We start from the raw sequence: 25,277 nt of genomic DNA, 5'->3' as shown, positions 1-25,277 counted from the left end.
TGATTTGTTTATGGTCTCATTCACCAGTTTTAAATCTTATCTATCACTCGATGTCCTATTTAAACTAAAATGAAAGTGAAGCAGGTCGTGATTTGTCGCCTGGCTACTTTTTGACTGACAGGTTGCAAACGTATGAGCATGCTGTGATTTTCTCAGTCATACACATCGTACACTTAGTACATCTAATTCATATAAACTTTAAACTTGACGGTTTAAAATGACCGATGCTGTGGTGGCTATGTCCATCTTTTGAATACAGTCTACGTTTTTGCTGTATTTTCACCTACTTTTTCCTGTGTAGAATGTCTTCTGTTTGTAGTACTCGACTTTTCTGAATGTTTGTAAGTGTTTATCCAAATATTAGAATTCTACTTGATGTCAGGGATTTTTGTAACATTGAACAAGACATACTTCTTTAATAAATGAATAAATAAAAATTAAATAATATGATATAATATAATATAAAGAGGCTCCACTGCAAATATTCACAAACCGCTTTGTAATAAATAACTCAATTATATTTTCAGGAGCCTCTGGATTGAATCTCCTGTCCCAATAAGGGATTTCAGCTCCACCTAAGCCATGTTGAGCTGCCCTATCAGTTAAATCCATAGCCATGTAGACTAAGAATTCAAGGCGTGTCATGGATTCCATGTTAGTGAGTGCTACGCTCCACAAGTGACTTAAATTCCATCTTCAAATGGTAAGCACGAGGCTCTGAGGAGACTTTGTGCCTGCCAGTTTTCTTTTCTTTGTCTTCTCCATGGAGAGACTGCACTAGAAAGTATAAGAGGAATGACGAGCAGTCTGTCCATGTCTGCATCAGCAGACAGTCTCTGGTGACTGTACCTAATGAGCAAATTCTATGCAGTCAGTGTTGGGCCTCAGGTAGTTTGGATCAGTGACTGGATGATGACGTTGATAAGCTTCAAGCAACAATAAGAAAACTTATGATTACTGAATACTTAAGAAAAAAAAAAACTTGCTAGATGTATAATTGAAGGATATAGAGCATTACTGGTGGCGTGGTGTGGCAGAAATACTAAATGTAAAAACTACCAGAGAGATGGTGATCTGCTGTCCCACAACAGCCTGCGTCTATCCTGGGACAGCATGCCCATGCTTTGGAGTACAAGTATATGCACATCAACACACTGTACTGGAAAGACTAACACAGAGACTGTACAGAAGAAGGCGACGAGCCATCTCGATTTCCTAAAGAAGTCGAGATTCTTGAAAATGTTAGAGATTTTCTATCAAACTGCTGCGTACACTTTGCTGTAGTCTGCATCAGAGCAGAGATGTAGAGGAGGTCACTGAACAAACTGATATCCATCACGGATCGTCCTGACAACCTTCTACACCACTCAGTGGACAGACAGCACGTTCTCTAACAAACTTCTGAATATCTTTCATATCTCATCGAACAACTCTAACAAATATCAAACAAGAACTTCCACCAGTGCAGCTCACACTCTGAGCAGTATTTACTTTTATAAAAACATTTGTGAGTAGGTAATGAATAATAGGTAAAGATTTGTAAATGACTGGATGTCAATAACTTATAACTAATAACTTATTATTATTATTTAATATTACACTAAATTATATTTCTAGTCAACTAGTCAAAAACACTACGTTTAAAGAAATACAGGATTTGGGGTTCAAGTTGAAAGGAAGGTCGATGTGAAATTTAAAAGTGAGGTAAGAGGTCAAATGTAACATGATATTGTAAATCTTTATAAAGTATATTCTATATGTCAACACCACACTTCATAGTTTTTATAATATTTTTTTTGACCATTTTTAACCAATAAATCATGAAGCTGACCGTGAAGATCTCAGTGGATGTAATGCACACACAAATAGATTGTTAACATGAGCCCACTCTACACACCTACAAAGTTTGATCAGAATTCATTCAAACACTTTTTAAGCTCTCATGTTTAGAGACGTAATAACAAATACTACCAAAAACATTCAGTCATGTCGAGCAGCCTAACAGTGAATACGTCCTTGGAGGAGGTAATGACTCTTAGACGGGTGTGTGCAGTGAATTTTTATTCTGTTTCTGCTTAGTTAACTGTGAAATACATTAATATTTTTACTCTGATTTTACTGCATTGTATTTATTTAGAGTTTAGATTAGATTTAGTTCCTGGTTTGGCCACACTGCATTCTAATGTATTGAGCTACATACTGGTCAGCCTATTTAAGCTATTTGTTATACTTTTTTTTTTAATCTGCTATAACCAAATTTGTGAACGGGGAAATTATTTCCAATAATTGAAACGATTTCCCAAAATCTGGTATAAATAAATTGCATCTTAGATTTTCCCATTGAACAAGAGGTTAGATCACGTGCTCTGACATCACAAGACTAGACTTGTTCTGCAGCTTATGCATAGAGAATACAGGCAAAACTTCATACTGGTGCACATTCATTCTCTTGAATGAATTTGGATGGGAATGGGAATGAGTGAAATGAAGGATTTTTGCTGACTGTCACATAAAATCGGTTAATTTTATAGTCTACACGCTAAAGCGAGGTTCAGTTTTGTAAATCATAAGCAATCATGTTCTTTTCACAGTGATGATAGCATTTGCATGGAGCTCCCCACTATGATCCAAGTGTTCAGGAGGAGGAGCTGTTGCTCTAATGGTGATGCATTCATGAAAGCCCTCTGGAGGGATTCACAATAACAGCGCGGCTCTAAAAATGACAGCTCCTCAACCGAGCTGAAACAAGGCTCCGGCCACAGCGTCTCAATGCACAGGAAAGCGGTGCGCTCGCGATCATTAAGCTGCTGGGAGCAGACTTTAAGGTAATTAGGCCTTTGCGCACAGGCTCAGTCTTCCTTAGGTGGCTGTTTTAAAAAACACACACATATACAGATGATGGAATGACAATCATCAAATGGACACAACTCGCACACAATTGCAGCCAGGCCATTTAGCCACAGCTGATCCTGTCTCTCATAATTGCTCTGTTCCCAATTACTGGAAGCCTATTCTTTATTGTCACTTAGCCTCTGTGCCAATTAAACAGGACTCTGATGTAGGACTTGGCTACAGCACATCCATATTTTTCTGCACTCCTATTACCGCACCACGTTCACATTTTAGCCTCTGTGATTAGTGAGGAGTGAGACCTAAGAAAAAGAGCAGCACGAGGCCCTCCACATTTATCCACTGCATTTACTCCCATATCCATTCCCCTCTCCAAGGCCCGTAGCGCTCCGATATCTGCCTGTGGTCTCATGAGTGTGTGTGTGTGTGTGTGTGTGTGTGTGTGTGTGTGTGTGTGTGTGTGTGTGTGTGTGTGTGTGCAAATGAGCTCCAAAAACCATGAAAATCTCTTTAAATGGCGCTCGTCTGCATATCCTTGAAAGTTTTCTCCCGGTGCACCAAGCCATGTGATAGAACTACGCACGAAACCCGAGCGTTCGCCTGCTCAGCGATAACAGAATTAAATGATAAAGGAATTAGTTCTGGAAGAGGAGGAAAGATGAAGATACGGAGCAGGCTGGGAGGAGCTCCAGGGGATGATGCAGCTCTTGGAAAAGCTGGAAGTAGCAGCAAGTGTGAAATCTTAATCTCATCTTTTTTTTCTCCCCCCTCCCCTCATATATATATAGACTGCACTCATCCTCTGCACACTGCCCCCCCACAAAAAACCCCCTCATCTAACAAGCTTTTTCATATCAGCTTTGATTACATAAAACCACTGCAGGGTTCACTTTCTCTCCACGCCCTCCTCACACTGTCATCCTTCTGCTCTGTGTCCTCTTTCCTCTGTACCATCCCCACTACGCATTCCCTTACAGATGTGCCCCACTGTGACACCCATCCCCCATTACCCATTATTATCGTCACCCTACATATATGTTGGTGTGAGGAATTTTGTGCATGTGCGTGTGTGTGTGTGTGTGTGTTTGCTGAATCACAGCCTGGGACTTACAACTCAAACACCATGTAGAGCATCCCATCTGAGCTGTAGGTCTCCAGCAGCTCCACAATGTGGGGGTGCTTCAGCATGTGGCAGATACTGGCCTCCCTCTTCAGATCTGAAAACACAGAGAACAGACAGAGAGAGAGTTTGGAGATGAGCAGAAGTGGTGCAGTGTTGTATACAGAGTGTAACATTAGGCCAATACTTTTTGCAGCTGAAGACAACTGTGCATTTAGGACAGGGGTGTTCTTTTTATTTCACTAAAGGCCACACTGGGTTCAACTTGATGGGGGAAATTAGACCCCCCGCATCAAGAGCAAGACACACAGTATTCAGCTTATTGACACCCTGTGATTCCTTTGAAAATTACACCACCTCGCGTGCAATTCCATCCAACCAGTCAGCTGCGTACCCTCAAGTAAAATCAAAGCATTTTATAAATCAAGTCTCATATTGCCCTTTCACAGGCCTGAAAGTGACAACTCAGTAGGTGTTGGTTTTCATTAAAAAGTAAAAATGAAAAACTCTTTGATCACATATTTCACATGTAATATACAGCCTAACCTTCTGCCCTCAACAGGCTGCACAGAAACTTTCTGAAGCCTGTGTTTCCTGCCCACGACTCCAGATCTCTGCTGGTGTGCTGATTCTAACATCAAAAGCATGCAGCAAATGGTGATCTTTAAAAACAGAGACCGTTGCGTATGGACACATGGATCTCTCTGTCAATGTGACTGATAGGAAACTTTTCTTTAAATACTTCACATATCTAAATATGTAAAGACAAAACAAAAGACCAACAATTATTGACTTTGCACATCCTATTGATGTACAATGTACATTTCCCAATTAACACCAGTTATCCTCCAATTACGTGCTTCAGGCGTGGGTGTTAGCTCCCGTGACAAGCCCGTTTCTGAATGTGCACAGCCTGCATTCTTGATGAAGTCAATTTTGTTGTGGGTGCCTGAGCTTGACTGAGGGCTCCATTATAACTGCCATGTGGGGCCTGGCGAACAGCACCATGTGACAAAGTTGACTGTAAACCAATTTTTAACTGACGTCACATCCACCGTCACAGTCACTGCCACCTCTCCTTTGATGACACATCAACACAGAAGCTCAGAGAGTCACATATGATACAGAGGGAATTCTCTGAAGCAGTCTTGGTGGTTACAAATTTAAAAAATTAATAAATTTTTTTTAAAACTTTAAAATAAAATAAAAAATGGTTTGAAGGTGTTGTCTGAGTGGCGACACCTAGCCTGGATAAATGGGATGGCGTGTGTTAGATGTAAAAACGGTGTCAAATCAAACATGCAGATCCATCTTCTGTGTCGACTCATGGAAAATAAAGGAGTAGCTGTACTACCTAAGAAGTACCATTTAAGTAGAAGAGATTTTGCCCTCTGGCCACGCTAATTTAAGAAGAACCTAGTCTTAAAAACGGGATATATTTTATTATTTTCTGTCACTTTTATAATGCTACAGTGGTGACTGTTCTCATTAAACATTTCCAAGTTTTAGGTGACATCAATGTAGTTACAACTGATGTGAGCAGCAGGTGGCTGCCCCTCCCCTATCGGTTCTGCCAATCAAAAGAGAGGTTTTCCTTTCCACTGTCACCAAGTACTTGCTCAGAGAAGTTGGAGTTGAATCCATGTTCCAGTTCAAAAAACTCCTTAGAAACTTCAAATGGAAATACTCTGTTTGGTATAGGATTGTTGTCGGGACAGAACGCACAGGAGACGCCAGTCACCGTTAGCTCGCTCGGACATTTAGCTGCTCTGTTGTCATGTGGCTTAAAAGATTGATGATATGATCTCACTGAAGTGCACATGTGAATTCTCACATATGGCTCTATCTTGAACGCTGATAAAAGTGACAGCTGCAGCATATGTGTGAAGGTGCTATGGTGTCACCAGCTGATTGTTTTCCTCTGCCTGCTTTGGCTTCACCATGAAAAGTGAACACCATCTCATCTGGTTACTCCAGCACCTTGCTGGCATGCAGAGCAATGCCACTAGCAGCATTTTGAGAGAAATGTATAGGATGTGTTTTCCCCTTTGTTCTACGTTTCTCATCAGGGATGAGATGCCTTTTATGAACCACATCTCTGTGACACGTATGGCTGTTTGTCTTACATTAATCTAGTAACTGAACCTTTCCCGTCTCTCTGCCTCAGCATTCGACATGAGCTTGTCTACATCATGGTTTCAGAATCCCAGACGAAGTTATGTAGCTTAGCTGCACTTGTGTAAAATACATAGAAAATGCATTGCTGCATTTGGCCTGAACTCCAGAAATTGGCAAATTGGTAAGTCTCTGCTCTCCTTTGGTTCAAGTGCAGTGCAGTTTGTAGATATCCCATTATTTTACATCCTCTTACTGCTGCTTGGCAATGAGCATCTACCACTTTAATTGGTTCCTAATGAAGAGGAGGGTTAATGGAGAGGGTTACTGAAGCTGAAAAGAACAATGCGGGCTGGCTGTTTAGAGGAACCGCTGGGGAGAGATGACAGACCAAAAAAAATGCACACACAAAAAGAAGCCAACCAAAAAACAAGAAAACCCCCACAAACACACACAACCATACAAATCCCTCCTCCTCATGAGATTAAGAACAGCTAAAAAAAAAAAGACAACTGGATATTTGATGGAAGCTTTGACAAGAATGATGCGCACAGGGAGGAGAAAAAACAGCTCAGACAATCAATATTCTGTCACTGTGTCTGTTGCAAATGAAAATGGTTCTGTCATGTAGATGGGATGGAGCAAGGATGGAAGGTGGACATGAATCTGCAGCATATCGGCGGACAAAAGGGGACTTGCATGAAAATTAAACAACACAGTGGCTACTGAAAAGCTTCAGCAGAGAGCAGCAGCCAAACTTTAATAATCCATGACAACTGCATCTCACACACTCCTTCTCCCTGCTTCATTTCCCTTCATCATCATTAGCCTGAAGATATTTTTTGGATAACAGCCTTAAAACACTGTGTCGTTGTATCCATCCTAAAAACTCTCATCAGCTAAGCTACCAAAATTGCATGGACATGAATTGCTCAGGTTCTGATTGCAAATTGAAAATAAATATCAACATCACTGTATAGTTGCCGTTAGTGGAAAAAGCCCCACAAAGCCACTCACACAGACACAGTGAGAGGCAAGAGAGGGAACATTTGCATTCATCAGGTGGGCAGTGTCGCTGGCTGCGTAATCATCTGCTAATGAGTTCGCTGTATCAGCTTAAAAGGTGACGTGACACATCAGTGTTTTGTTCACTGCTTGTTTCTGCCATTGCAGGTTATGAAATTGGATTTGACAAACAATGGGGATTCGCCTTGAGTATGAACATCTGAACATCTCTTTCTCTCTCTCGTCCCTCCATTCAGTTTCCCACTCCTTTGATCTATTCAGTCATGCTTGGCAGCTGCTCTGAGAGCTTCTGAAGGTTGAAGCCAACTAAAGAAATATACATGATGTACGTAACCCTTCTGCATGAGCACAGTCTCAATCAAGAGCACTTAACTGTATTAACTGTTAAGATCCATCTCTAACTGAAGCACAGCTAAGCTGAGCCTATATATAAACACTTGAGTATGTGGTATACGAGAGCTAAATATTCCACATTCCCCCCAGTGAGATATTTCCCCAGCTGTGGCTGCTGGAGGTGATTTATGGACAGGAAGACTAAATGGTGAAAAAGGCGAGGCTGAGTAGATGCTTCTGGTAAGATGTCATGAGCTAGCTCACAATCACCACACACCCACACACCCCAGCTATGACAAAAAGTATCCAGTGACATTTAATTAAGCTCGGAGCTGAAGCCACAAGCCACTTGTGCTGCCGTGAGCCTGAGCACCAACATTAAGCCAACCCTTGGAGGACAGGCGCGACGCGTCAGCTAGCTCTAACATGATGCTAATGCCGCTAAAGCTGGGATAAGTGTTACCTTAAGGGCAATGCGGTCCGCCACTTTTAATGTCATCTGATGAACTGGGCTGCTCATGCCCGGCACTGTAACTCCTGCTGGAGATTGCAGAAGTTGCCTAATCAAATGAACAGCTGTTGTCACACCAGTTTTATCCAGCTCAAAGAAAAAAGAAGTTAAAGGAAGAAACTTCTAATTTGTTAAGTTTGGCGTGCGTGCATATGCAAGGTGGAACAATGCTATGTAAAAGGCAACAGGGTGGGCCTATGGAAACATACTGAAATTAAAATCAATGGCATATGAAACTCCTGAACCCATCTTAATTACTCTCCCAAGCTTCTTCCAGCGCCTCAGATAAATAGATACACTATTTCCCCAAACATGAACTCAGTGAAGTGGTAGGAAAATCAGGTGGGGGCATTGTCCGAAGTTCTCCTTTCATGTAGCACACACTTAGAGCTAAAATGGTTCATGTCAACAGCTGTAAATAAAGTACTGTGTGGAAATGAAAAAGCAGTGGAGGGCATTCTATGCTGAGGTTGACTCTTATACCATAAACAGCAAACCCAGCTTAAAGCTACTCCACAACCTCCCAAACAATGCATCAGCTCCACTTCATTTCACACCATATTCTGACCTGCAAGTTTCATTGAAATGTTTGCTTAACTAAAATTGTATTAGTAATCAAATCTACTTTGTTCTTGTTTAAACTCTTTAAAAGTGTTTAAATGTTTACATTAACCCCATATGAAGCTGGCTGAAGATTGTCCCACAACAGCCATCTAAATTTAAAAATAGAATAAAAACAATTTTATTTACTCATCCAAACATGTTTATAGGTTGTCTAAGTGATGGCCCAACAACAAACAGAAAGAGAAAATTTTCTGTTTATGGTGGTCACATTGGTTTCATTGTTCCAGCTTTGATCTCACCACAGGAGCTATCTATAGCAGCGGGTGTCACTTGCTGCAGTAGATGAACATAGCTCACTCAGAAACCTCTGCATCAGCAGTAAATTTCCTCCCCCCCCTGTAATCCAGGGGAACCTCTGAGCTCCTGCACTGATCTCACTGATACGATCATACGTGCACTGAGGTTTTCAACCTGTCCGTGCAGCAAGGCCAGCACGGACAGGTTACAAAAACATAGGTGCACAAGCTCCTCTTGAGTCTCTCTGTCCTTGTCCGGATGATGTGGAACCTTCTACCGGATTGCAGAAGTTGGAACAGTTTGTTGCCAGGTTGGGACAGGTCCTTCAGTATCTGCGCTGCTCTAGTCCGGCATCTCCTGGTATAGGTGTCCTGAAGCGGGGGGAGAGCAATCCTGCAGCAGTGTTCTGCTGTACAGATCACTCTCTGAAGAGCTTTTTGGTCCTTCACACAGCTGTTCCCAAACCAGGATGTGATGTTCTGTGTGAGGATGCTCTCCACAGCGCCTGTATAGAAAATCCTGAGGATCTCTGGAGAGACCCTGCACTTCCTCAGTTGTCGTAGGTGGTCGGTAGGCGAACTGGAGCGGATCTGTGGTGTCTGGGATGGAGAAGGAGATGACACTCTTCAGCAGCCTCTCGAACACCTTCATTACTACCGAGGTCAGTGCAACTGGCCGGTAATTGTTCAGGGATGAGGGTTTGCTGTTCTTGGGCACAGGGATGACGGTGGATCTTTTGAAGCATGTGGGGACCACAGACTGCGGACTTCACCAGGGACTCGTTGAAGATGGAAGTGAACACACCTGCTAGCTGGTCAGCACAGCAGCTCAGCAGACGGCTGGTGATGCCGTCTGGCCCCGCCACTTTCTTTGTGCTCACTCTCCTCAATGCCGCTCGGACGTCGTGCTCCGTGATGCTGATCACCGGTCTCTCGCTGATGACTGTGTGGATGCAGCACCTGGTCCATGAGGTACAGCTACACCACAAACCACACCCGGTCACAACCACCAAAAGCATGGCTCGCACCAGCAGGTGGGTATAATGATTCCTGTTTACTATCTGTTTGAGGTTAGGCTTAATACTCTCCTGTTTGACAAAGCACATATCTAGGCCTGGATTGAGTGACTGATTTCTCTCTGTTACGCTCCAATACACCTATGCTGGTGGCTGACAGGGGCTTCCCATGATGCATTGTCAGTTGCTTCTTCGCTCACCTTTTCACTGTACATCAGACACCAAACACCACTCTGCATTTAATCATTAGTTATTATTAATCTCTGGCTCTCTTCCACAGCATGTCTTTGTCCTGTCTTCCTCCCATTCCACCCAACCAGTCGCAGTAGATGGCTCCCCCTCCCTGAGCCTGAGTCTACTGGAAATTTCTTCCTGTGAAAAGGGAGTTTTTCCTCTCCACTACTGTCAAGTGTTTGCGCATAGGGGATCGTCTGATTGTGGGGGTTTTGTCTGTTTTTGTAGTCTTTACCTTACAATATAAAACACCTTGAGGTGACTAGTGTTGTGATTTAGCACTATATAAATAAAACTGAATTGAATATAAATGATCTTTTATTAAACACCTATTTATTGAAAGGAAACCGGCACAAATCTAAGCTCAGCAAAGACGGCTGGACTGAAACAAACACTGCAAGTAGTAGAATCAATCGTTTATTCCAACAAAATCACTTAATTGGTGTTGCTGTTTTACTCCACAAAACATCTGGAGTAATGTTTTTCCTACAGTCGGGAAATGCATCTTACTCCCACAGTTTTACATGTAGTGCCTGTGTGCACACAAACTGCTGCTAGCTGTGGACTGACTGACTTTTTTTTTCAAGTAAAAAAAGAAAAAGAAAGGGGAGGTGATAAACAGATGTGATCTTCAGTGACCCCTGTTCCTCCTGCTGGGAGTCAAAGTCTACATCGAAAAGAGGCTTTGCTATCACAACACACAGAGTAGTAGGTGTATGTGAGCATGTGTGCATCATTTGAGTCCCAACTGCGCATTTGCAGATACTCGGGACAAGAAGTCACGGCGATTTAATAAAAAAAGGAAAAAAAGGGGGAAAAAATCAAAACACAAGCAGTGCTGAAGCTGTTATGATTGATAAGGAAGACAGGAGAGAAAGATTAGAGGGGGAGGAAAAGACGCCACTGGGGGGGGGTGTAGAGAAGGAATCAGGGAGGTGGAAGAATGAAAGGAGGTGGAGGGAAGTGAGTAGGCGATGGCACATGATGAATTTTGCTCATTCTCTAGCTTGCTTTTCTCTCTCCTCCCCTCAGAGGGCTGACCTATTCATCAGACAGACCTCCGGACAGACTGAAGAGAAATAAGCTTGTGTGTGTGTGTGAGTGCGCTAGTGTGTGTGTGTCTTTGTACAGGCCTCTGCTGACCAATCCATTGCCAAGACACGAACCATTTGACCCACTTCCCTTGGTCTGAGCTGTGTGCAGGGTGTTTGCGTGCATGTACGTGCGGTGCGGCTTGATTACTGCGGTGCTGTGTTACAGACGCCCGTTCAAGTGAAACTGCTCTGATTTCTACAGGCAACAGAGCGAGGGAGTGGGATGGGGGGAGAATAAAAACAAATCAACAATGAGAACAGCCGGCTGGTATCTGGAGGGAGCGCAGTATTTGATGGATTCCTGAGCAGTGCAGGGGAGAGGCTGCGACTGGATATGAATGACTAGAGAGCGTGCTAACCATGTAGTATACTGTAAGAGTGCAGACATACACAGACAGAAAGCTAGCACACACTTTTTAGCGATCGTTTAGGCCAGGTTTTTGTCACTTCTGTGAGTAAAAGTTAGAAGAGAGATGGCAAAGAAGAGAGCATGTGCTGAGTAATGACACCTGATAATGGGCGATCTCTCAAATAAATCCTCCCCCTCCTTAACCTTTCTTGATGTAAAGGATATATTTTGACTATGTGAATGCCATAACTGTGGTAGCAGATGCTGTGTATGAAGAATAGGACAATGGCTAACCATACCCCCAGTTTCTAAATCAGCAGGTCTGAAACACAGTGCTGGATATGAGTGATTTATTTGCTGCCAGTGGCATTAAAAGCAAAACTTGCAGAAAGCCTTGCTGCCTTCAGAGATTAACAAGACATCTTCAGTTTAAAAATAAGTTGACTGTGATAAAGGGGAAGGCTACAGCTTTGTGCTAAACCTCCCCCACAGAAACCCTCGCTGCAGAGCATCTTGTAGTAGTGCTGCACGCTCAGGGAATCACACAGAGGCCCTTCACCATTCCAAACCCTCCACTCTCCCACTGCATCGTGGAGTCATGTTAGGATAGAAACACATGGGCAAACTCCAGGTAGCTCATCCTTTGATGGAACTTTGATCAAGATGGTGTCCAATTATCTGCTGTGATTTATGCCCCCCAACATCAGCTGCCGGATATGAGGACCAGCAGCAGATAGGTGGGTCTATTCAGAAGCTATTAGGGTGACAAGATGTCCCACTTTCTGTCAGACAGCATCTTGTGCCACATAATTAGGTTTTCTATGCAATGAGCATGCAGAGGGGCCTGGGTCACACGACACTGCACTTAATGCTGCAATCAAAAAGCCCCCTCTAAAGTTTAGCAAACTGGGTAAACTGGACTTGCATCTTCAATCACTGATACAAGGTTGCATGACAAGGTGTCCTTGAGCATGTTACCTGAGCTGTTCTCAGTGCGTTCATCAGTGTGAACGTTGGGTAGAAAGTGAAAAAAAGTGATTGTATGCATGTGTGTGTGAATGACACATGTTGTATGCTTAGAGTGCTCAAGTAGAGAAAAACAGCACAGAGAAGAATCGGTCCATTTACGCTCATCAATGGCTGTACAGAAAATTATTTTGTCAAAGGAGGAATCACGGCTTTAAGATGAGACACCGCTCGTTTCTGTTACTCTACATCACAGACATAAAAAAAACAAAAAGCTTTTTTGTGCTATGTTTTCTTCCCACAGTTCAAACAGCTCAACCGCCCGCAGGTCTTCAAAAGAAAGGAATGATTTCATCTTAGAAACCTGAGCACGAAGAAACTATCAGTGTACTGGGTCACTGACTGAGAAATCTGAGTGTCTTTTGTACTTTTGATCCCTTTTTGGTATTTTTGGGAAAAGTTCAAGTTCTAGTGTTTACAATTAGTATGGAGTTTAGTCCTGGTTATGTTCCAAGTTAAGTTAGACTTATGATCCGTGTTTTCTTGTCAATGTGTCATTCCCTGTTTCCTGTGCGAGTCTGTAGTGTCCTCTTTGTATGTTCCTTAAGTTATGTCTGTGTATCGTCTCCTTTTTCTGTCCTCATGTTTCATTTCATGTCTCCCCCGTCTGTTCATGTTTTCTGCCCAACCCATCATCTCACTTTCGTTCCGTGTCCCTCGCTCCCTTGTTCCCCAGGTCCTAGTCATGTCTTTGTGTTTCGTCTCCATGTTCCCATTGTCAAGTCTGTGTGTCTTAGTCTGCGTGTTTCCCGTTTTATTTTGACAGTCTCTCATCCCGTGTTCAGTGTGTTCAGTCTTGCCTTTTCTTGTGTCATTAGTCTATTCATCCCACCTGTGCTCCCCGTGTGTTTCCACTGCCTTCGTCACCCTCGTGTGTATTTATTGTGTGTGTAGTTTTCACAGTTTAGGTTACTTTTGCATTCTGTTTTTTCCCTTATTTTGTATCCTTGTGTTAAGCCTAAATAATAAACGTCTCACGCTTGGTTAAATTTAAGTTTGTTTCCATGTTTTGTCTGTGGTTGTACCCACACGACACACCGGCCACCTGGCTGTAACAGAAACTGGCCTTACAAACTGAACTAATTATTACTACTTACACAGTCTAAATTAAATCCAGAGATTAAATGTAAAAGTATAAATCAGTGGCACAGGTCGTCACCAATTATTAAATAACAGAAGCTCAGTTTTGCTCCTGTGCAGGTTTAAGGACATCCAGGGTTTTTGGTCATCTTAAGTTCATAGCGACCACTTTGACTTTGAGTTAATGGACTTCAATGGTAGAACCAGGTGCCATCCTCATTGCAAAGAAAGAGGAAGCTGCGTCATCTAAAACTAGATCCTAGTGTGAACGGGTATAACGGAAAAAGAAGAGGACCTTTGTGGGATACCACAGGGCAGGTAAGCATTGAGGCTAAAAACATAACAAGGCTCCCGGAGAAGCTTCTGCTCTATGATTATGATTTAAACCAACTTAGTTCAATCGTGTGCCAGGTGAGAAAGCAGGACACTATGATCTAGAGAGTATTCTACAATATTCAAAGTGGCAGTGAAACGAAATAAAACCACTGGTACCACAAACAGTTTGACTAAATCCTGAATACTAGAGATAATTTCATTTAGCTTCACTGTGCTTTACATTTTTGGTATTTCAACATTTATGACTTCATAGACACCTAATCAAAAATCTTGGCTGAAACCAAGAGCCCACTCCCAGCCCACTGAAGGAACAATGGGCTGGGAGGTCAGTTCCCCAACTCTCTGTGAATGGTACTCATGGCCATTGATCAGTGGTCTTTGATCAGTGGGTTTTGGTCAGTGGTTGTTGATCAATGGTCATGAGAATTTGCATAAGTAAGATTAACCTCCTAGGACCTGGCGTCCACATATGTGGACATCACATTTTGGGTTATTTAGACCAAAATACTCAATTTTGCTCTACATGGGCCTGATATCCACTTACGAGGACATTATACTGCTACTGTTCTATCAAAATTTTAAACGAATATCCTCATAAGTGGCTCTCATTTTTCTCAGAAACAAAAATTAGGTAAAAAAAATAAATTAGTAATTCTTCGTTTTTACATTCATCAGGTCCCAATCAGCCCTAATATCAAAGAGAAATTAAAAATGCATGCCGTGGAAGAGTTCGGGTCTTAGGAGGTTAAGGAACTGACCTCCCAGCCCATTGTTCCTTCAGTGGGCTGGTTTCAGTCATTATGCAAATGTACTGTTTATAAGATTGGGGAAACCTGCAGTCAGCTGAGACTGAAGAAGTCATTTGGATGAGTGATGAAACATTTCTCCCACAAAACGCTACGTCCAGATGAACAGAATCAACTTTTTGGAGATTTACTTTCCTGGATGATTGAGAATGCATCAAGACCTTGGCTGTCTATGCTCAAACACTATTAATTGCCATGAAATTACTGCTTTCTGAGTTTTTTCTATTTCCGAATCTGTCCGAGTTCCTCTTTATTGTTCCTGGCACACTTGTATTTACAGAACTGTGGAAACAACCTAATTGAGACTAAAATGCCCTGACATTCCGAAGGCACTGACCTTCAATTAAGCAGCTGGTGCCGAAAAATCTGATGGACTGTGAAGCAGCTCAAGACAACAGTGAAAGCTGACAGTTATTTAGCTACCAGCCAGCACCAATGTAGAGAAGCTCAAAGGTGAAGCACAGAAGGAGATAGCAGGTCAAATCAAGAACAGCTGCCTCCTAAACAGCTCATGAATGCATTTAAAGTCATGGAGTCATATTAGAATAAGGAGGGGATGGCAGGATTGCATATTAACCATTTTATTTACATAGAAGGCAGGAGGACGTATATTCATGCAAGAAGTGTAACTACAAACAAGGCAGGCAGATATTTAATTATCCAACTTTGTCTTATGTCTGGAAATATGCTTTGTTTTTGTTTTTTTAAGTTTGCTGGAGATGCACAGTGCTGTGCAAAGGTTTTACGCTGTGTTTTATTTAAACATGCAAACATAAATGCAAATAGTATAGTATGTAAGGCAAAAACAGAGTTAGCTCGCTAGCTTCTATCTAAATACAATATAGCATGTCCTGACTGCGGGGTTTTGGAAACAAATTGAAACGTACAGCTCTGTTATCACTTCCAACGTAAATGAAGACAGAAAACTAAACAGCAGTGACGTTTGTAGGGTTACTGAAGTTTGGCTAGCTGGTATATAATGATGTGCTACGTGACCGCTAGCGACACAGCTATGTTAGCATAATATAAACAAGCTAACTTTTTTTCCACTCGATAAAAGTTACCGTGAGTGTTCTCGGTGATTAGGAACAAATGTAATCGCATGGCAGGATGCTGTAAAAGGACCAAACTTCAGCCAGGAGAACAACTGAGATAATCCATCCACAATACGAGGTTAGTCATTCATATACTGCTGCATGGGCTGGGCTGTAGTTACATCCTAAGGTTTTAAAAACTGAGCTTAAATAAATGATTAGCGGTAATAAAAGCCGAGGGAGGTCAACAGTGATCACTGACTGTTTTAGGAGCTTTTTGAGATTAAATAGAAGAAAATACAAAACATTAAACATGTTAACAACACAAAAGCCATATTAAACGCAGACTACTTTAGGCCTGGAATTAGGATTCGTCACGTCATCACTTAACGACCGGATAGGGGCTCCAACGTGTTTTACAGATAGCTGTAGACTTAAAAGACCCATTGTCACTGTTTTTGAGTCCAATTCTTGTGTAATTTGGCGTGTCATCATTTCTCTTCTTTAAGAATGGCTTCTTGAAAGTATTTCTGATTTGGCCTCAGTGAATACACTGCACACCTCGCTGAAATATGCAAAGTTTTAGAGCTAACAGCAAACAACCAGTGTTAGAGCTAAGTTGTGATACATTTTACATATGCATGTGTGGATATATTAGTGTAGCTCAAAATTGGTGCACAGTACTGTAGAACAGAAATTAATTTTTAAAATCATTGTTTTCCATTGTTTGAATCTCATTGTGGGGCTTGTTTTCTAACTGGCTGCAAGACTTACTAACTGTTCAATTAGATGTGTGTTATAATTTTGTTGAGTTTAACAGAGGGCCTGTACTCAGTCAGTAACATGAAAAAAAGCTCTTTATCTTTTCTTCTGAAGTAACACTTGTTTAGAGGTAAAACAAGAGGGTGAGACATGAAAAAAAAGGATGTGAGATTCTCATTAGGAGACCAGACCTACACACTGCTCTCTCTTTAAATCTCTCAGATTTGCCATTGTTTCCTCACTTTGCTAGATTATTGTTATTTATTTTAGGTTTATTAAACCTATTATGCGTTACTGTCACAAAACTAGACTCAAACACAGACTGGGAATATGCAGTTGCTTAAAGCGAGATCTGCAGCTTTCTGTAGACATCACTTTAAAAGTCACACTCTAAAGTCACACTGCACAATTGGCTGAGCGTGTTATGTGTGCTGTATTGAAGCTCTACTAAACTACAGCGTCTCACGCTGGATTATGTAGCACAGATCAGTGAGAATGAATTACATGAGGTAAAGAAGGCTACTGCGTAATGTGGCAGTAAAGCCGCTCTGAGAATCATTAATTGTCTCGAGAGCATAGCATATATGCACGGTCACACAGCCAATCAAAGACTTGCCAGCTCTTTCAGTGGCAATATATGGAGGAGTAATACACAATTACAAAGCACACGCAACACTTTTAACCTTAATTAATAACTCAGTTCAATTCAGTTTTATATTTTCATATTCATATTTCTATAGGGCCACTTCACAAAGACCACACAATTTTAGAGAGAACAATCAGAACATCCTCTATGACAGTGTTTCCCAACCTTTTGGAGCCATAGCACATATTTCACATTAGAAAAATCACACGGCACGGCACCAACAAAAATCTCACAAAAAGCATATTCATAATTTTTTTCCCCCACACCAGGCATAGTGGAATTGTCTCGGTTTGTCCCCAGTATACCTTTTTTGCTTCTGACCACTACTCTTGCTAGGGCCTTCATCTCAACCTGAATTTTCTCCAGGACCCAGGTCAGATTGACTACTTTTTCTTTTCTAATATTTATCTATTGCTATTTTGCATTGTGTTGACTCACAGCATGACTATTATGTAATTTCTACTTTGTCTTCTTCTGTTTTACTGGCAGTTGGCAACCCATTTTATTAGAGCAGGTAGTAGTACTGCCCTCTAGTGGAAGAGAATGTAATCGTTCTGCCCGTTGCTCACACTGATCGCTTAGAGCAGCGGTCTCCAACCTTTTTTGCGCCACGGACTGGTTTAATGTCAGACAATATTTTCACAGACCGGCCTTTAAGGTGTTGCAGATAATACAACAAAATAAAATGATACGACCAAGACAAAAACTGTGGTATTTTGTAAATATCATAATAAACACGAATTTACTGTGGAATTGTGTAACTTTACTAGCAGCGTCCTCCTAAAATGCACCAACAACACTGAGAGTAGCATCCTCCTCTCTGCCCCTTAATGCTCTCTGGTCACTATGGTAACGTGTAAATATTTCTTTCAAAATAAGACACACAACTACAAAACAAATATAAAGTACATGAAAATGTATAGAAAATGTATTCATAACACACAGGAAAAGACTCAGGGAAGCTGAGACAATAAAAACCCTGAAAACCATAAATTTCACACCCGAGCCTCAAACAACTCGGTACCAAACAACTCATGGACCGGTATTGACCTAAAGAACCACTTAATGCCTAGTGTATCATACTTCGTACATGAGTTTCTGAGACTTCTAGATCATTAGCGTGATTTTAAAAAAAAATGTCAGAAGGTTAAATAAACAATCCAAATAAATAAAAAATTAAAATATAAAAATTAAAATTTTCCAGCAATTATTTCATGGTTTAGTCTTTAAAGGGTTAAACACAAGACTCAGTGAATAAAATTCTTTGTCTCTTTGTCTGCTTGTCTCTTAATAGGCTAAATAGTATTGTTCCATCCAGCACCTTCATAAGCAAACGGCATGGAAGAGAGCAGGTCTCTTTATTCCTTTCCAAATACACACACACACACACACACACACACACACACACACACACACACACACACACTACTTGGATTCTCTTTCTACCATCTCTCCTTAGCTTTCTCAGTTCACCTAATAGTTTCTTTCTTATCACCTCAACTCCACCCTACAAATATCTTTAATTCAATCTCTCCTCTTCTCTTGTTCTCTCAGCCCTTCCCTCCACCTCTCCTTCAGCCTGCGGGAGATAGCCGATAAGACCTCTGCATGTTTTGTTTAGACAATGCTTGACAGAATTTCCTGGACTGGAGCCACACTACATCAACACATTAAAGTAATAAATATGCCAATGATGCAAATAATGCTTCTTTTTTTTCTTTTTTTTTTTAACAATTTTGTTACTTTAACAGTCACATGAAGTATAAATTTACCATCTGAATCCACAAATCCAGTGTGAGCTAAAAATATGGTCAATGGTATGAAAATCATGTTTCATTTGATTTGGAAAGTTTCACTAAAATCAAAGCTAAAGGCAGTGAACAGTGGAGAGACAAGCACACGTCGTTCCTGAACAATCACTCTCAAGGTGCCCTCAGAATGGCTCAGTAATTAACTGCTTCAGCGGTAAAAGCCCAAAGACAACATCAGACGACTATGACTGAACTGGGAATCTCCCTGGTGTGGCTGTGAGCAACCAAGTGAATGAAAAGTAGGGCAGTGTTTAGAAGAGCAAGTGTGCTCAGAGGATTTGTTTGAAACAAAACAAACAAACAAACAAAAAAAACCTCACACACGCAAACAAGGGCGAGCATCTGACCTCTCCTCTGCATCAACTTTCAGTATTTAACAAAGCAAGATGAATAAAAGCACTTACCTCCAGTTATACTGAGGAACAAGCGCAAACAGCAGAGAGTGACTAATGGGATGACAGAAAAGTGATCTCTTACCCTCTGTGCTGAGACCAGGGCTGGAGGTGAACTGGGCCACATCCACGATTTTGACAGCAAACTGCTGCCCCGTCTCTCTGTTGATGCATCTCCTCACCACACTGAAGGGACCCCTGAAGAACACATGGAGAAAAAAGGGAACACGTGGCTTGTTAACAAAAATCCAGTAAGCGAACAAAAACTGGCACATGGTGGCAGCAGAAATAAGCTTCGTATTTCAAACACTGCTGCAATGAGCAGTGTCACTTTTCAGCGTGCACGGCAGGGCTTTCGCCACATCACATTTTCAATTCCCAACTATGTAACACACTTAAAACTTAGGTGGAAGTTGTGGTCCTGAGCTTGTGTTTGGCTACAAAGAAAAGGGGACTGTGGGCTGTCAACCTACATGCAGCCACTTGTGTACAGTCTTTGGAAAAGTAGCACCATTCTGCAGCCTGACAACCAGATATTATGCACGTCTATAATGAGATTTATTAAAAAGCTGAGTTTGTCAGAAAACAGAATAACAGTGGGGCTTGGAACAAAAAGCATACATGAGAAGCATAGAGAACGGCTGCAGTGGACAAACAGTTTCACTTCATCTACAAGGAACTTCCTTTACAAATACAACTCCTCTTCGTCTGAGGCTGAGCTAAAGGTGCCACATGCATATGGCTCTCCAGAGCACAGTGATGCACCTACAGGCTACCAACAAACATCCAGAGCTGGCACTCTGTGCTGAAGTAAACCTTGTTTTGGACTCCAGCAACTCTAGAGGGCAATGTCTGCTCTGTAGATACTAAATACTTACTTTATTCTGTGCCCAGGAGACAAAGGTAGCTTTTTTAAGTGAGTGCAGAAAACTGCAGTTGTTGTTACTGTGCAACTGAAAACACGGGATGTAAAACCAAAACCAGCAAAGTGAAGAGAGGGGGGGCTTCAGAGTCATGTGATGAATCTCTGTGTTCATTACCCTGAGTGACCACATTATATACAAACAGTCATTTGATGCATGATTAATTTAAAACTTTTCATGCCAGCTGCATTAAGGGGAAAGAAGGCTCCATTAAGCCCATGCCTCTATTGTGTCACATCAATTTTCTGCTAGTGAACTGTTACAAAATCATGTGATGACAAGCTCAAAGACTTAACAAAGGATGTGTTTTTTTTTTTTTGTTTTTAAAAAACAAAAGAAATAAAATAGTGTTGAAACAGTAACCCCAGGCAAGTGTACTGAGTGCAGCAGAATATCAGTACATGCAATTAAGCCACAGCTGGACTATGGCTCTCATCGCTGAGATCCACACCATGAATCATCCCTCCTGCAGAGCATGTGCATCATCCAATTCGGTCACTGGGATAAACACAGGTCTACCACTGATGGTTCAGATTTAACAAGCCAGCAGGTCAGGGTTACAGTGCACTACAGCAGCAGGACACTGGCTAAATACAGCGCCTGGCTGCAGGTGCACTCACAGCGCCTGGGTAATAGGTTTGAAGTGACCCGGACACTGAAGAATAATGTGTATCGATGTGTGATTAAAAAGCGAACGTGTTGACAGCATAAGGTTTAGCAGCGGAGAGTGGAGGCAGATTCAAACACATGAAGCAATGAGTAAGAATGTATAAGAATAGACATGGTGGAGCATAATCCCATCCACGTTCTTTCTGTCTGATTACCCCTGAAAACTGTCCCCAGATGCACCAAGTTTAACAGGAGCACACAGTCGTGGTCCACTGACTGCTGTTAGTAAGGTGGTATTTAAAGGAGATGGAGGATGAGAAGTAATGTACTGGACTTTTAGACTGTGATGTAATCATATGTGTATGTACGTATAGCCACACAGAGAGTGAGAAGCAGCATGAATTATGCTGATCTTCCATCAGGTTTTGCAGCCAAATGATGGAGGTGAGTGTTCTGCGCACACCTCCTTTATTAGTGGAGGTATGCAAATATATTTCTTCTCCTATCTTATGAGAATTGGGATTTAAAAAAACAAAAAACTGCCAACTGTGATTGCAAATTGCAAATTGCAACATTTTCCCCTTTTGTCTTCACTGTGGAACTAAATCAGAATAAAACATGTTTTTCCTCAAAACTTTTTTTCCTCTCTCGTTTGGTAAATAGTCTAAATCTGGCATTTCTCATTAAAAGCAAAAAATAAATAAACATACAAACTGTAAATACCCAACAGAGTTCAATGTAACCACTGGCTCCAAGGCCCAGGGCCAACAAAAACCCCCAAACCAAAACAGTATTCCCAAGTATTCTTGGGAAGGTGGCTGGCCAGCTGCTGGTCTGTTTCCTCTATGTGATGTTTTAATGTGTAATCGAACATCATCAAATAACTGTTGTTTTCCTTACAATAAATCTTTGTAGGTATATAGAGTGGATTTTAAGTATCATTTGACCTCTCCTTCAAGGTCAGTAGATTGATATGAATCTCTAAGTGATAATACTATGCAGAGCTATTTAAAACTATGTTACTTGATGCCATTGTTTATACTGACACCATATAGGTGTCATATATAGGGGCATATAGGGGATGATATATGGGGATTCTAAATATTGCTTACTTTGGACCTTTGACCTCTTCTTCAAGGTCAAATAAGGTCAAACTTTCATGAAATGTCTCACCTTTCAAGCTACACTTAAAAGCATTTATGAAATGATACTGGTATATGGGGACTCTAAACATCACAATTTGACCTCTGACCTCACTTTTACATTTCAAATATGTCTTTCTTTCAGGTTGACCTCACAATGTTTTCTATCTTTAAAGAAAGAAAATGAGCTGCCTAGTTAGAAATATACTGCAGTATAATATTACATAATAAAATGAAGTTATTCATCCAGTTATTTACAAATCATAGTTATTATCCATCACTTAAACCTTCAGAAGGTTTCTCTAATCCTGTAATTCTGTAATCTAAGTAAATATTTGACATGCATGAAAATTTACAAAATACTAAATGATTTCCTTGAAAGTGAATCCTGCTCAGAGAGTGAGCTGCCTTGACGGAGCTCTCAGATGTCTTCTTGTTTCAATTGCATCTAAGGTTGCAGGATATCCCCTGTAATGTAGGAATAGGCCTGATTTTGTCATATTAAATAACTGAGATTGCAATACTGGGTATAATAACTGTGATCAACAATGCTGTCATAATGAATCAGCCATGCCGAACGCCATTTTTCTTAATACCTGCTTGAATATTGATACCCAACTTTAGAATAGAGATTTTAAAAAGTTGTCATCTTCCATCTGTTGCCTTGGTTACAATACCCCCAACTCAAGCTACTTTGAAAGCACATGTAAAGATGATCCACATATTAAAAAAAACTATAAGTAAACAAAAAACAAAACATGGCTTGAGAGCCAGTCGGAAGTTGACTGGATAAAAATGACAGCTCACTGCTGAGCACCACCGCATGTTTCTGTGGCTTTTGATCTTTTCCACACTGTCCTGTGGGTGAACTGGGAAATGCAATAGTCAGCTGGGTTCACCAGAAGAGCAGCTTTTAACTAGCGACACTGCTACCCTCCAGTATGACTCTCACTACCTGCAGCAGCCTTCTGTGAATTACACATCCCACAGCAAATTGCACTCAGCACAGCCTCAGCAGTAATGTGAAAACTCCCATTTCACAGCTAAACAACACACAGTCTCTGCAGCAGGCACCACCGGGGCGGCTGGCAAAGGTCTGAACGCAAGCGGTGCTGCTCCAGTTTTTCTGTCTGTGTGTATGTGTTTGTTTTTGTGTGTGTGTGTTCACACAAGTGGGTGAAGAAGAGTGTGAGTCTCTTTGCACAAACACAGACTGGCTGAACAGATGGTGATCAAGCTAAAGCAGCTTAGCGTCAGAAGGGTGAGGTAGGACGGCACGGTGCCCAAACATGCAGACACACACACACACACACACACACTCTCTTCCATTTCTGTGCACGCAAGCGGTGTAAACATAGATCAAACTGAGACTGAAATAAACACCATGAGCAGTGTTGCTGAATAAACTGCCGCTTTGACCTGAATGATTGTACAATGTTTATATGCTCGGTGCACGCATGCAGCATGCTCACACACACACACACACACACACACACACACACACACACACACACACACACCACCAGGTCATGGTTTAGTGAACAGAAGCATTCCTCAGTTTCTTTTTCCCCTCAACATCCCATGATAGTCATTTATTTTATAGGGAGCTTCTAAATGCAATTAAGCAAGACACACGAGGTGCGAGGTGGTAAATCCATGTGTTTGCCCATCACTATATTCACTTATCTGCTGATGACTGATAGTTTTAATTAGAAAGATGCACCATTTGTGATTAGCCTGTTCGCCCTAAAGAAGCAAAGTGTCAGTCTAATTATTTAATATAAAAACTGTTCACTGCTTTCCCTAACTGTCAGCGTACAGGGTGTACTGAAAGAGAGGACAGGATGACACATAAGATGATGGCTTTCTTCCAGCTTTTTTCTAAAGCCTTTTGGACTGAAAGGAACTGACTGGCTCTGTGGGGAAATCTACCTTTCCAACTAAAAGCTAACAACAGCTCGCAAACAACGAATTCCTCCATTTCTGGAAGTTTGGCACCTGAGAGCCACAGAAATTCTGCAGGACTGCATTTGAGTTTCAACTTTGTTGGACCAGGTGCACCAGGTCAAAAAAAGGAAAAAAAAAGACAATTCATTAGTAATGCAGCTGGGATCTCCTCGTCTGCCTTATCGTCCACCCGCGCCACAGTCCAGTCACTTCACCTCTGCCCCACCCGCCTCTGCAAGCAGCGCCTCAAATGTCAAGACTCGCTCGAGGCTGCGCTCTACACAGCCACGAACGAGAGGCCCCAGAGGAGCCGGGACAAAAACAAGCGAGAACGTGGGAGGAGGAGGTGAGATGGGACGTCATGTGATTTAAAAAAAAAAAAAAAAAAAGCTCACTTGAGGAAATATAAAAATAACATGAACTGGGAAAAACGTGCCAAGAGGACCAGGAAAACACAAGGAAGTGACCCTGATCTTCAGCCATCACATTCTAATCATTTCATCTCTTTCATCTACTCCAACTGTTCGTGTCATGCCCTGCTTTGCTCAAATATACACTTCATCACAAGCAAGCAGAGCTCAATAACAGTGCAGGAGCATCTTCATGTTTTATCACAACTGAGCTGCAGACAGTTTTGTCAAATGCAGTCCACTCTGAGAATTCATTTAATATCATCTGAAATTAGCTGTACATTCAACCATTAGTCAGCTGACAGAAAATTAAACAGCAATTAGGGATTGACGTTTAAAGACTTGAACATTTTCAGTGATTGGCTTCAGCCTTTCAACCGTGTACTTGCTTTGGGTTTAAAACTGAGACTCATGATAGGACGAATCTGAACGTTACCCAGAAGTGCCACAGCAGGAGATGTAATGTACTTGCTCTTAGCCTGTTAGCTCTGGAGGTCTATTTAATTACAAGCAGCAGCTTGTATCCTCCACTGGTGTCTATAAATGATGCATTCAGGTGCAGGGCTCATGATCCAGTTGGCAAAAGTCACTCTACTTTTTACTTTAAAGCTACTGTTCCCTTTCTGCCAATCCTGACACGAGTGCAATGTGACGATGCTCCATTTCCATATGCCTCCACACCATGTTCACAGCAGGTGACTGTGGGACAGCTGCCATTCTAATAACTATGTGACTACATGACCATCAGGCCCTCACTCTACCCCATGTTTATGTCGCAGGTTCACTTTGGTGGAACAGCTGATATCTTTGAAGTGTGAAATTCACCTTTGAATGACTTAATTACT

General features: G+C 41.6%; 1 protein-coding gene across 15 annotated transcripts in view; it reads right to left on the bottom strand.

Moving 5' to 3' along the window:
• Positions 1-25,277, bottom strand: part of caska (calcium/calmodulin-dependent serine protein kinase a) — a 158,017-nt gene that overhangs the window by 78,825 nt on the left and 53,915 nt on the right. For all 15 annotated transcript variants that reach the window (XM_084908974.1, XM_084908975.1, XM_084908977.1 and 12 more), the window contains exons 2-3: positions 19,487-19,599; positions 3,962-4,067 (exon numbers count right to left, since the gene is read on the bottom strand). In XM_084908974.1, coding sequence (XP_084765100.1) covers positions 3,962-4,067; positions 19,487-19,599 — 219 coding nt within the window. The remainder of the gene's footprint in view (positions 1-3,961; positions 4,068-19,486; positions 19,600-25,277) is intronic.

The sequence above is a fragment of the Perissodus microlepis genome, chromosome 16 (genome assembly GCF_051167445.1).
Source record: "Perissodus microlepis isolate ML-2025 ecotype Zambia chromosome 16, ASM5116744v1, whole genome shotgun sequence".
NCBI lineage: Eukaryota > Metazoa > Chordata > Actinopteri > Cichliformes > Cichlidae > Perissodus > Perissodus microlepis.
The sequence above is the reverse complement of the archived record's forward strand: the minus strand, read 5'-3'. Positions and strand labels throughout refer to the sequence as shown.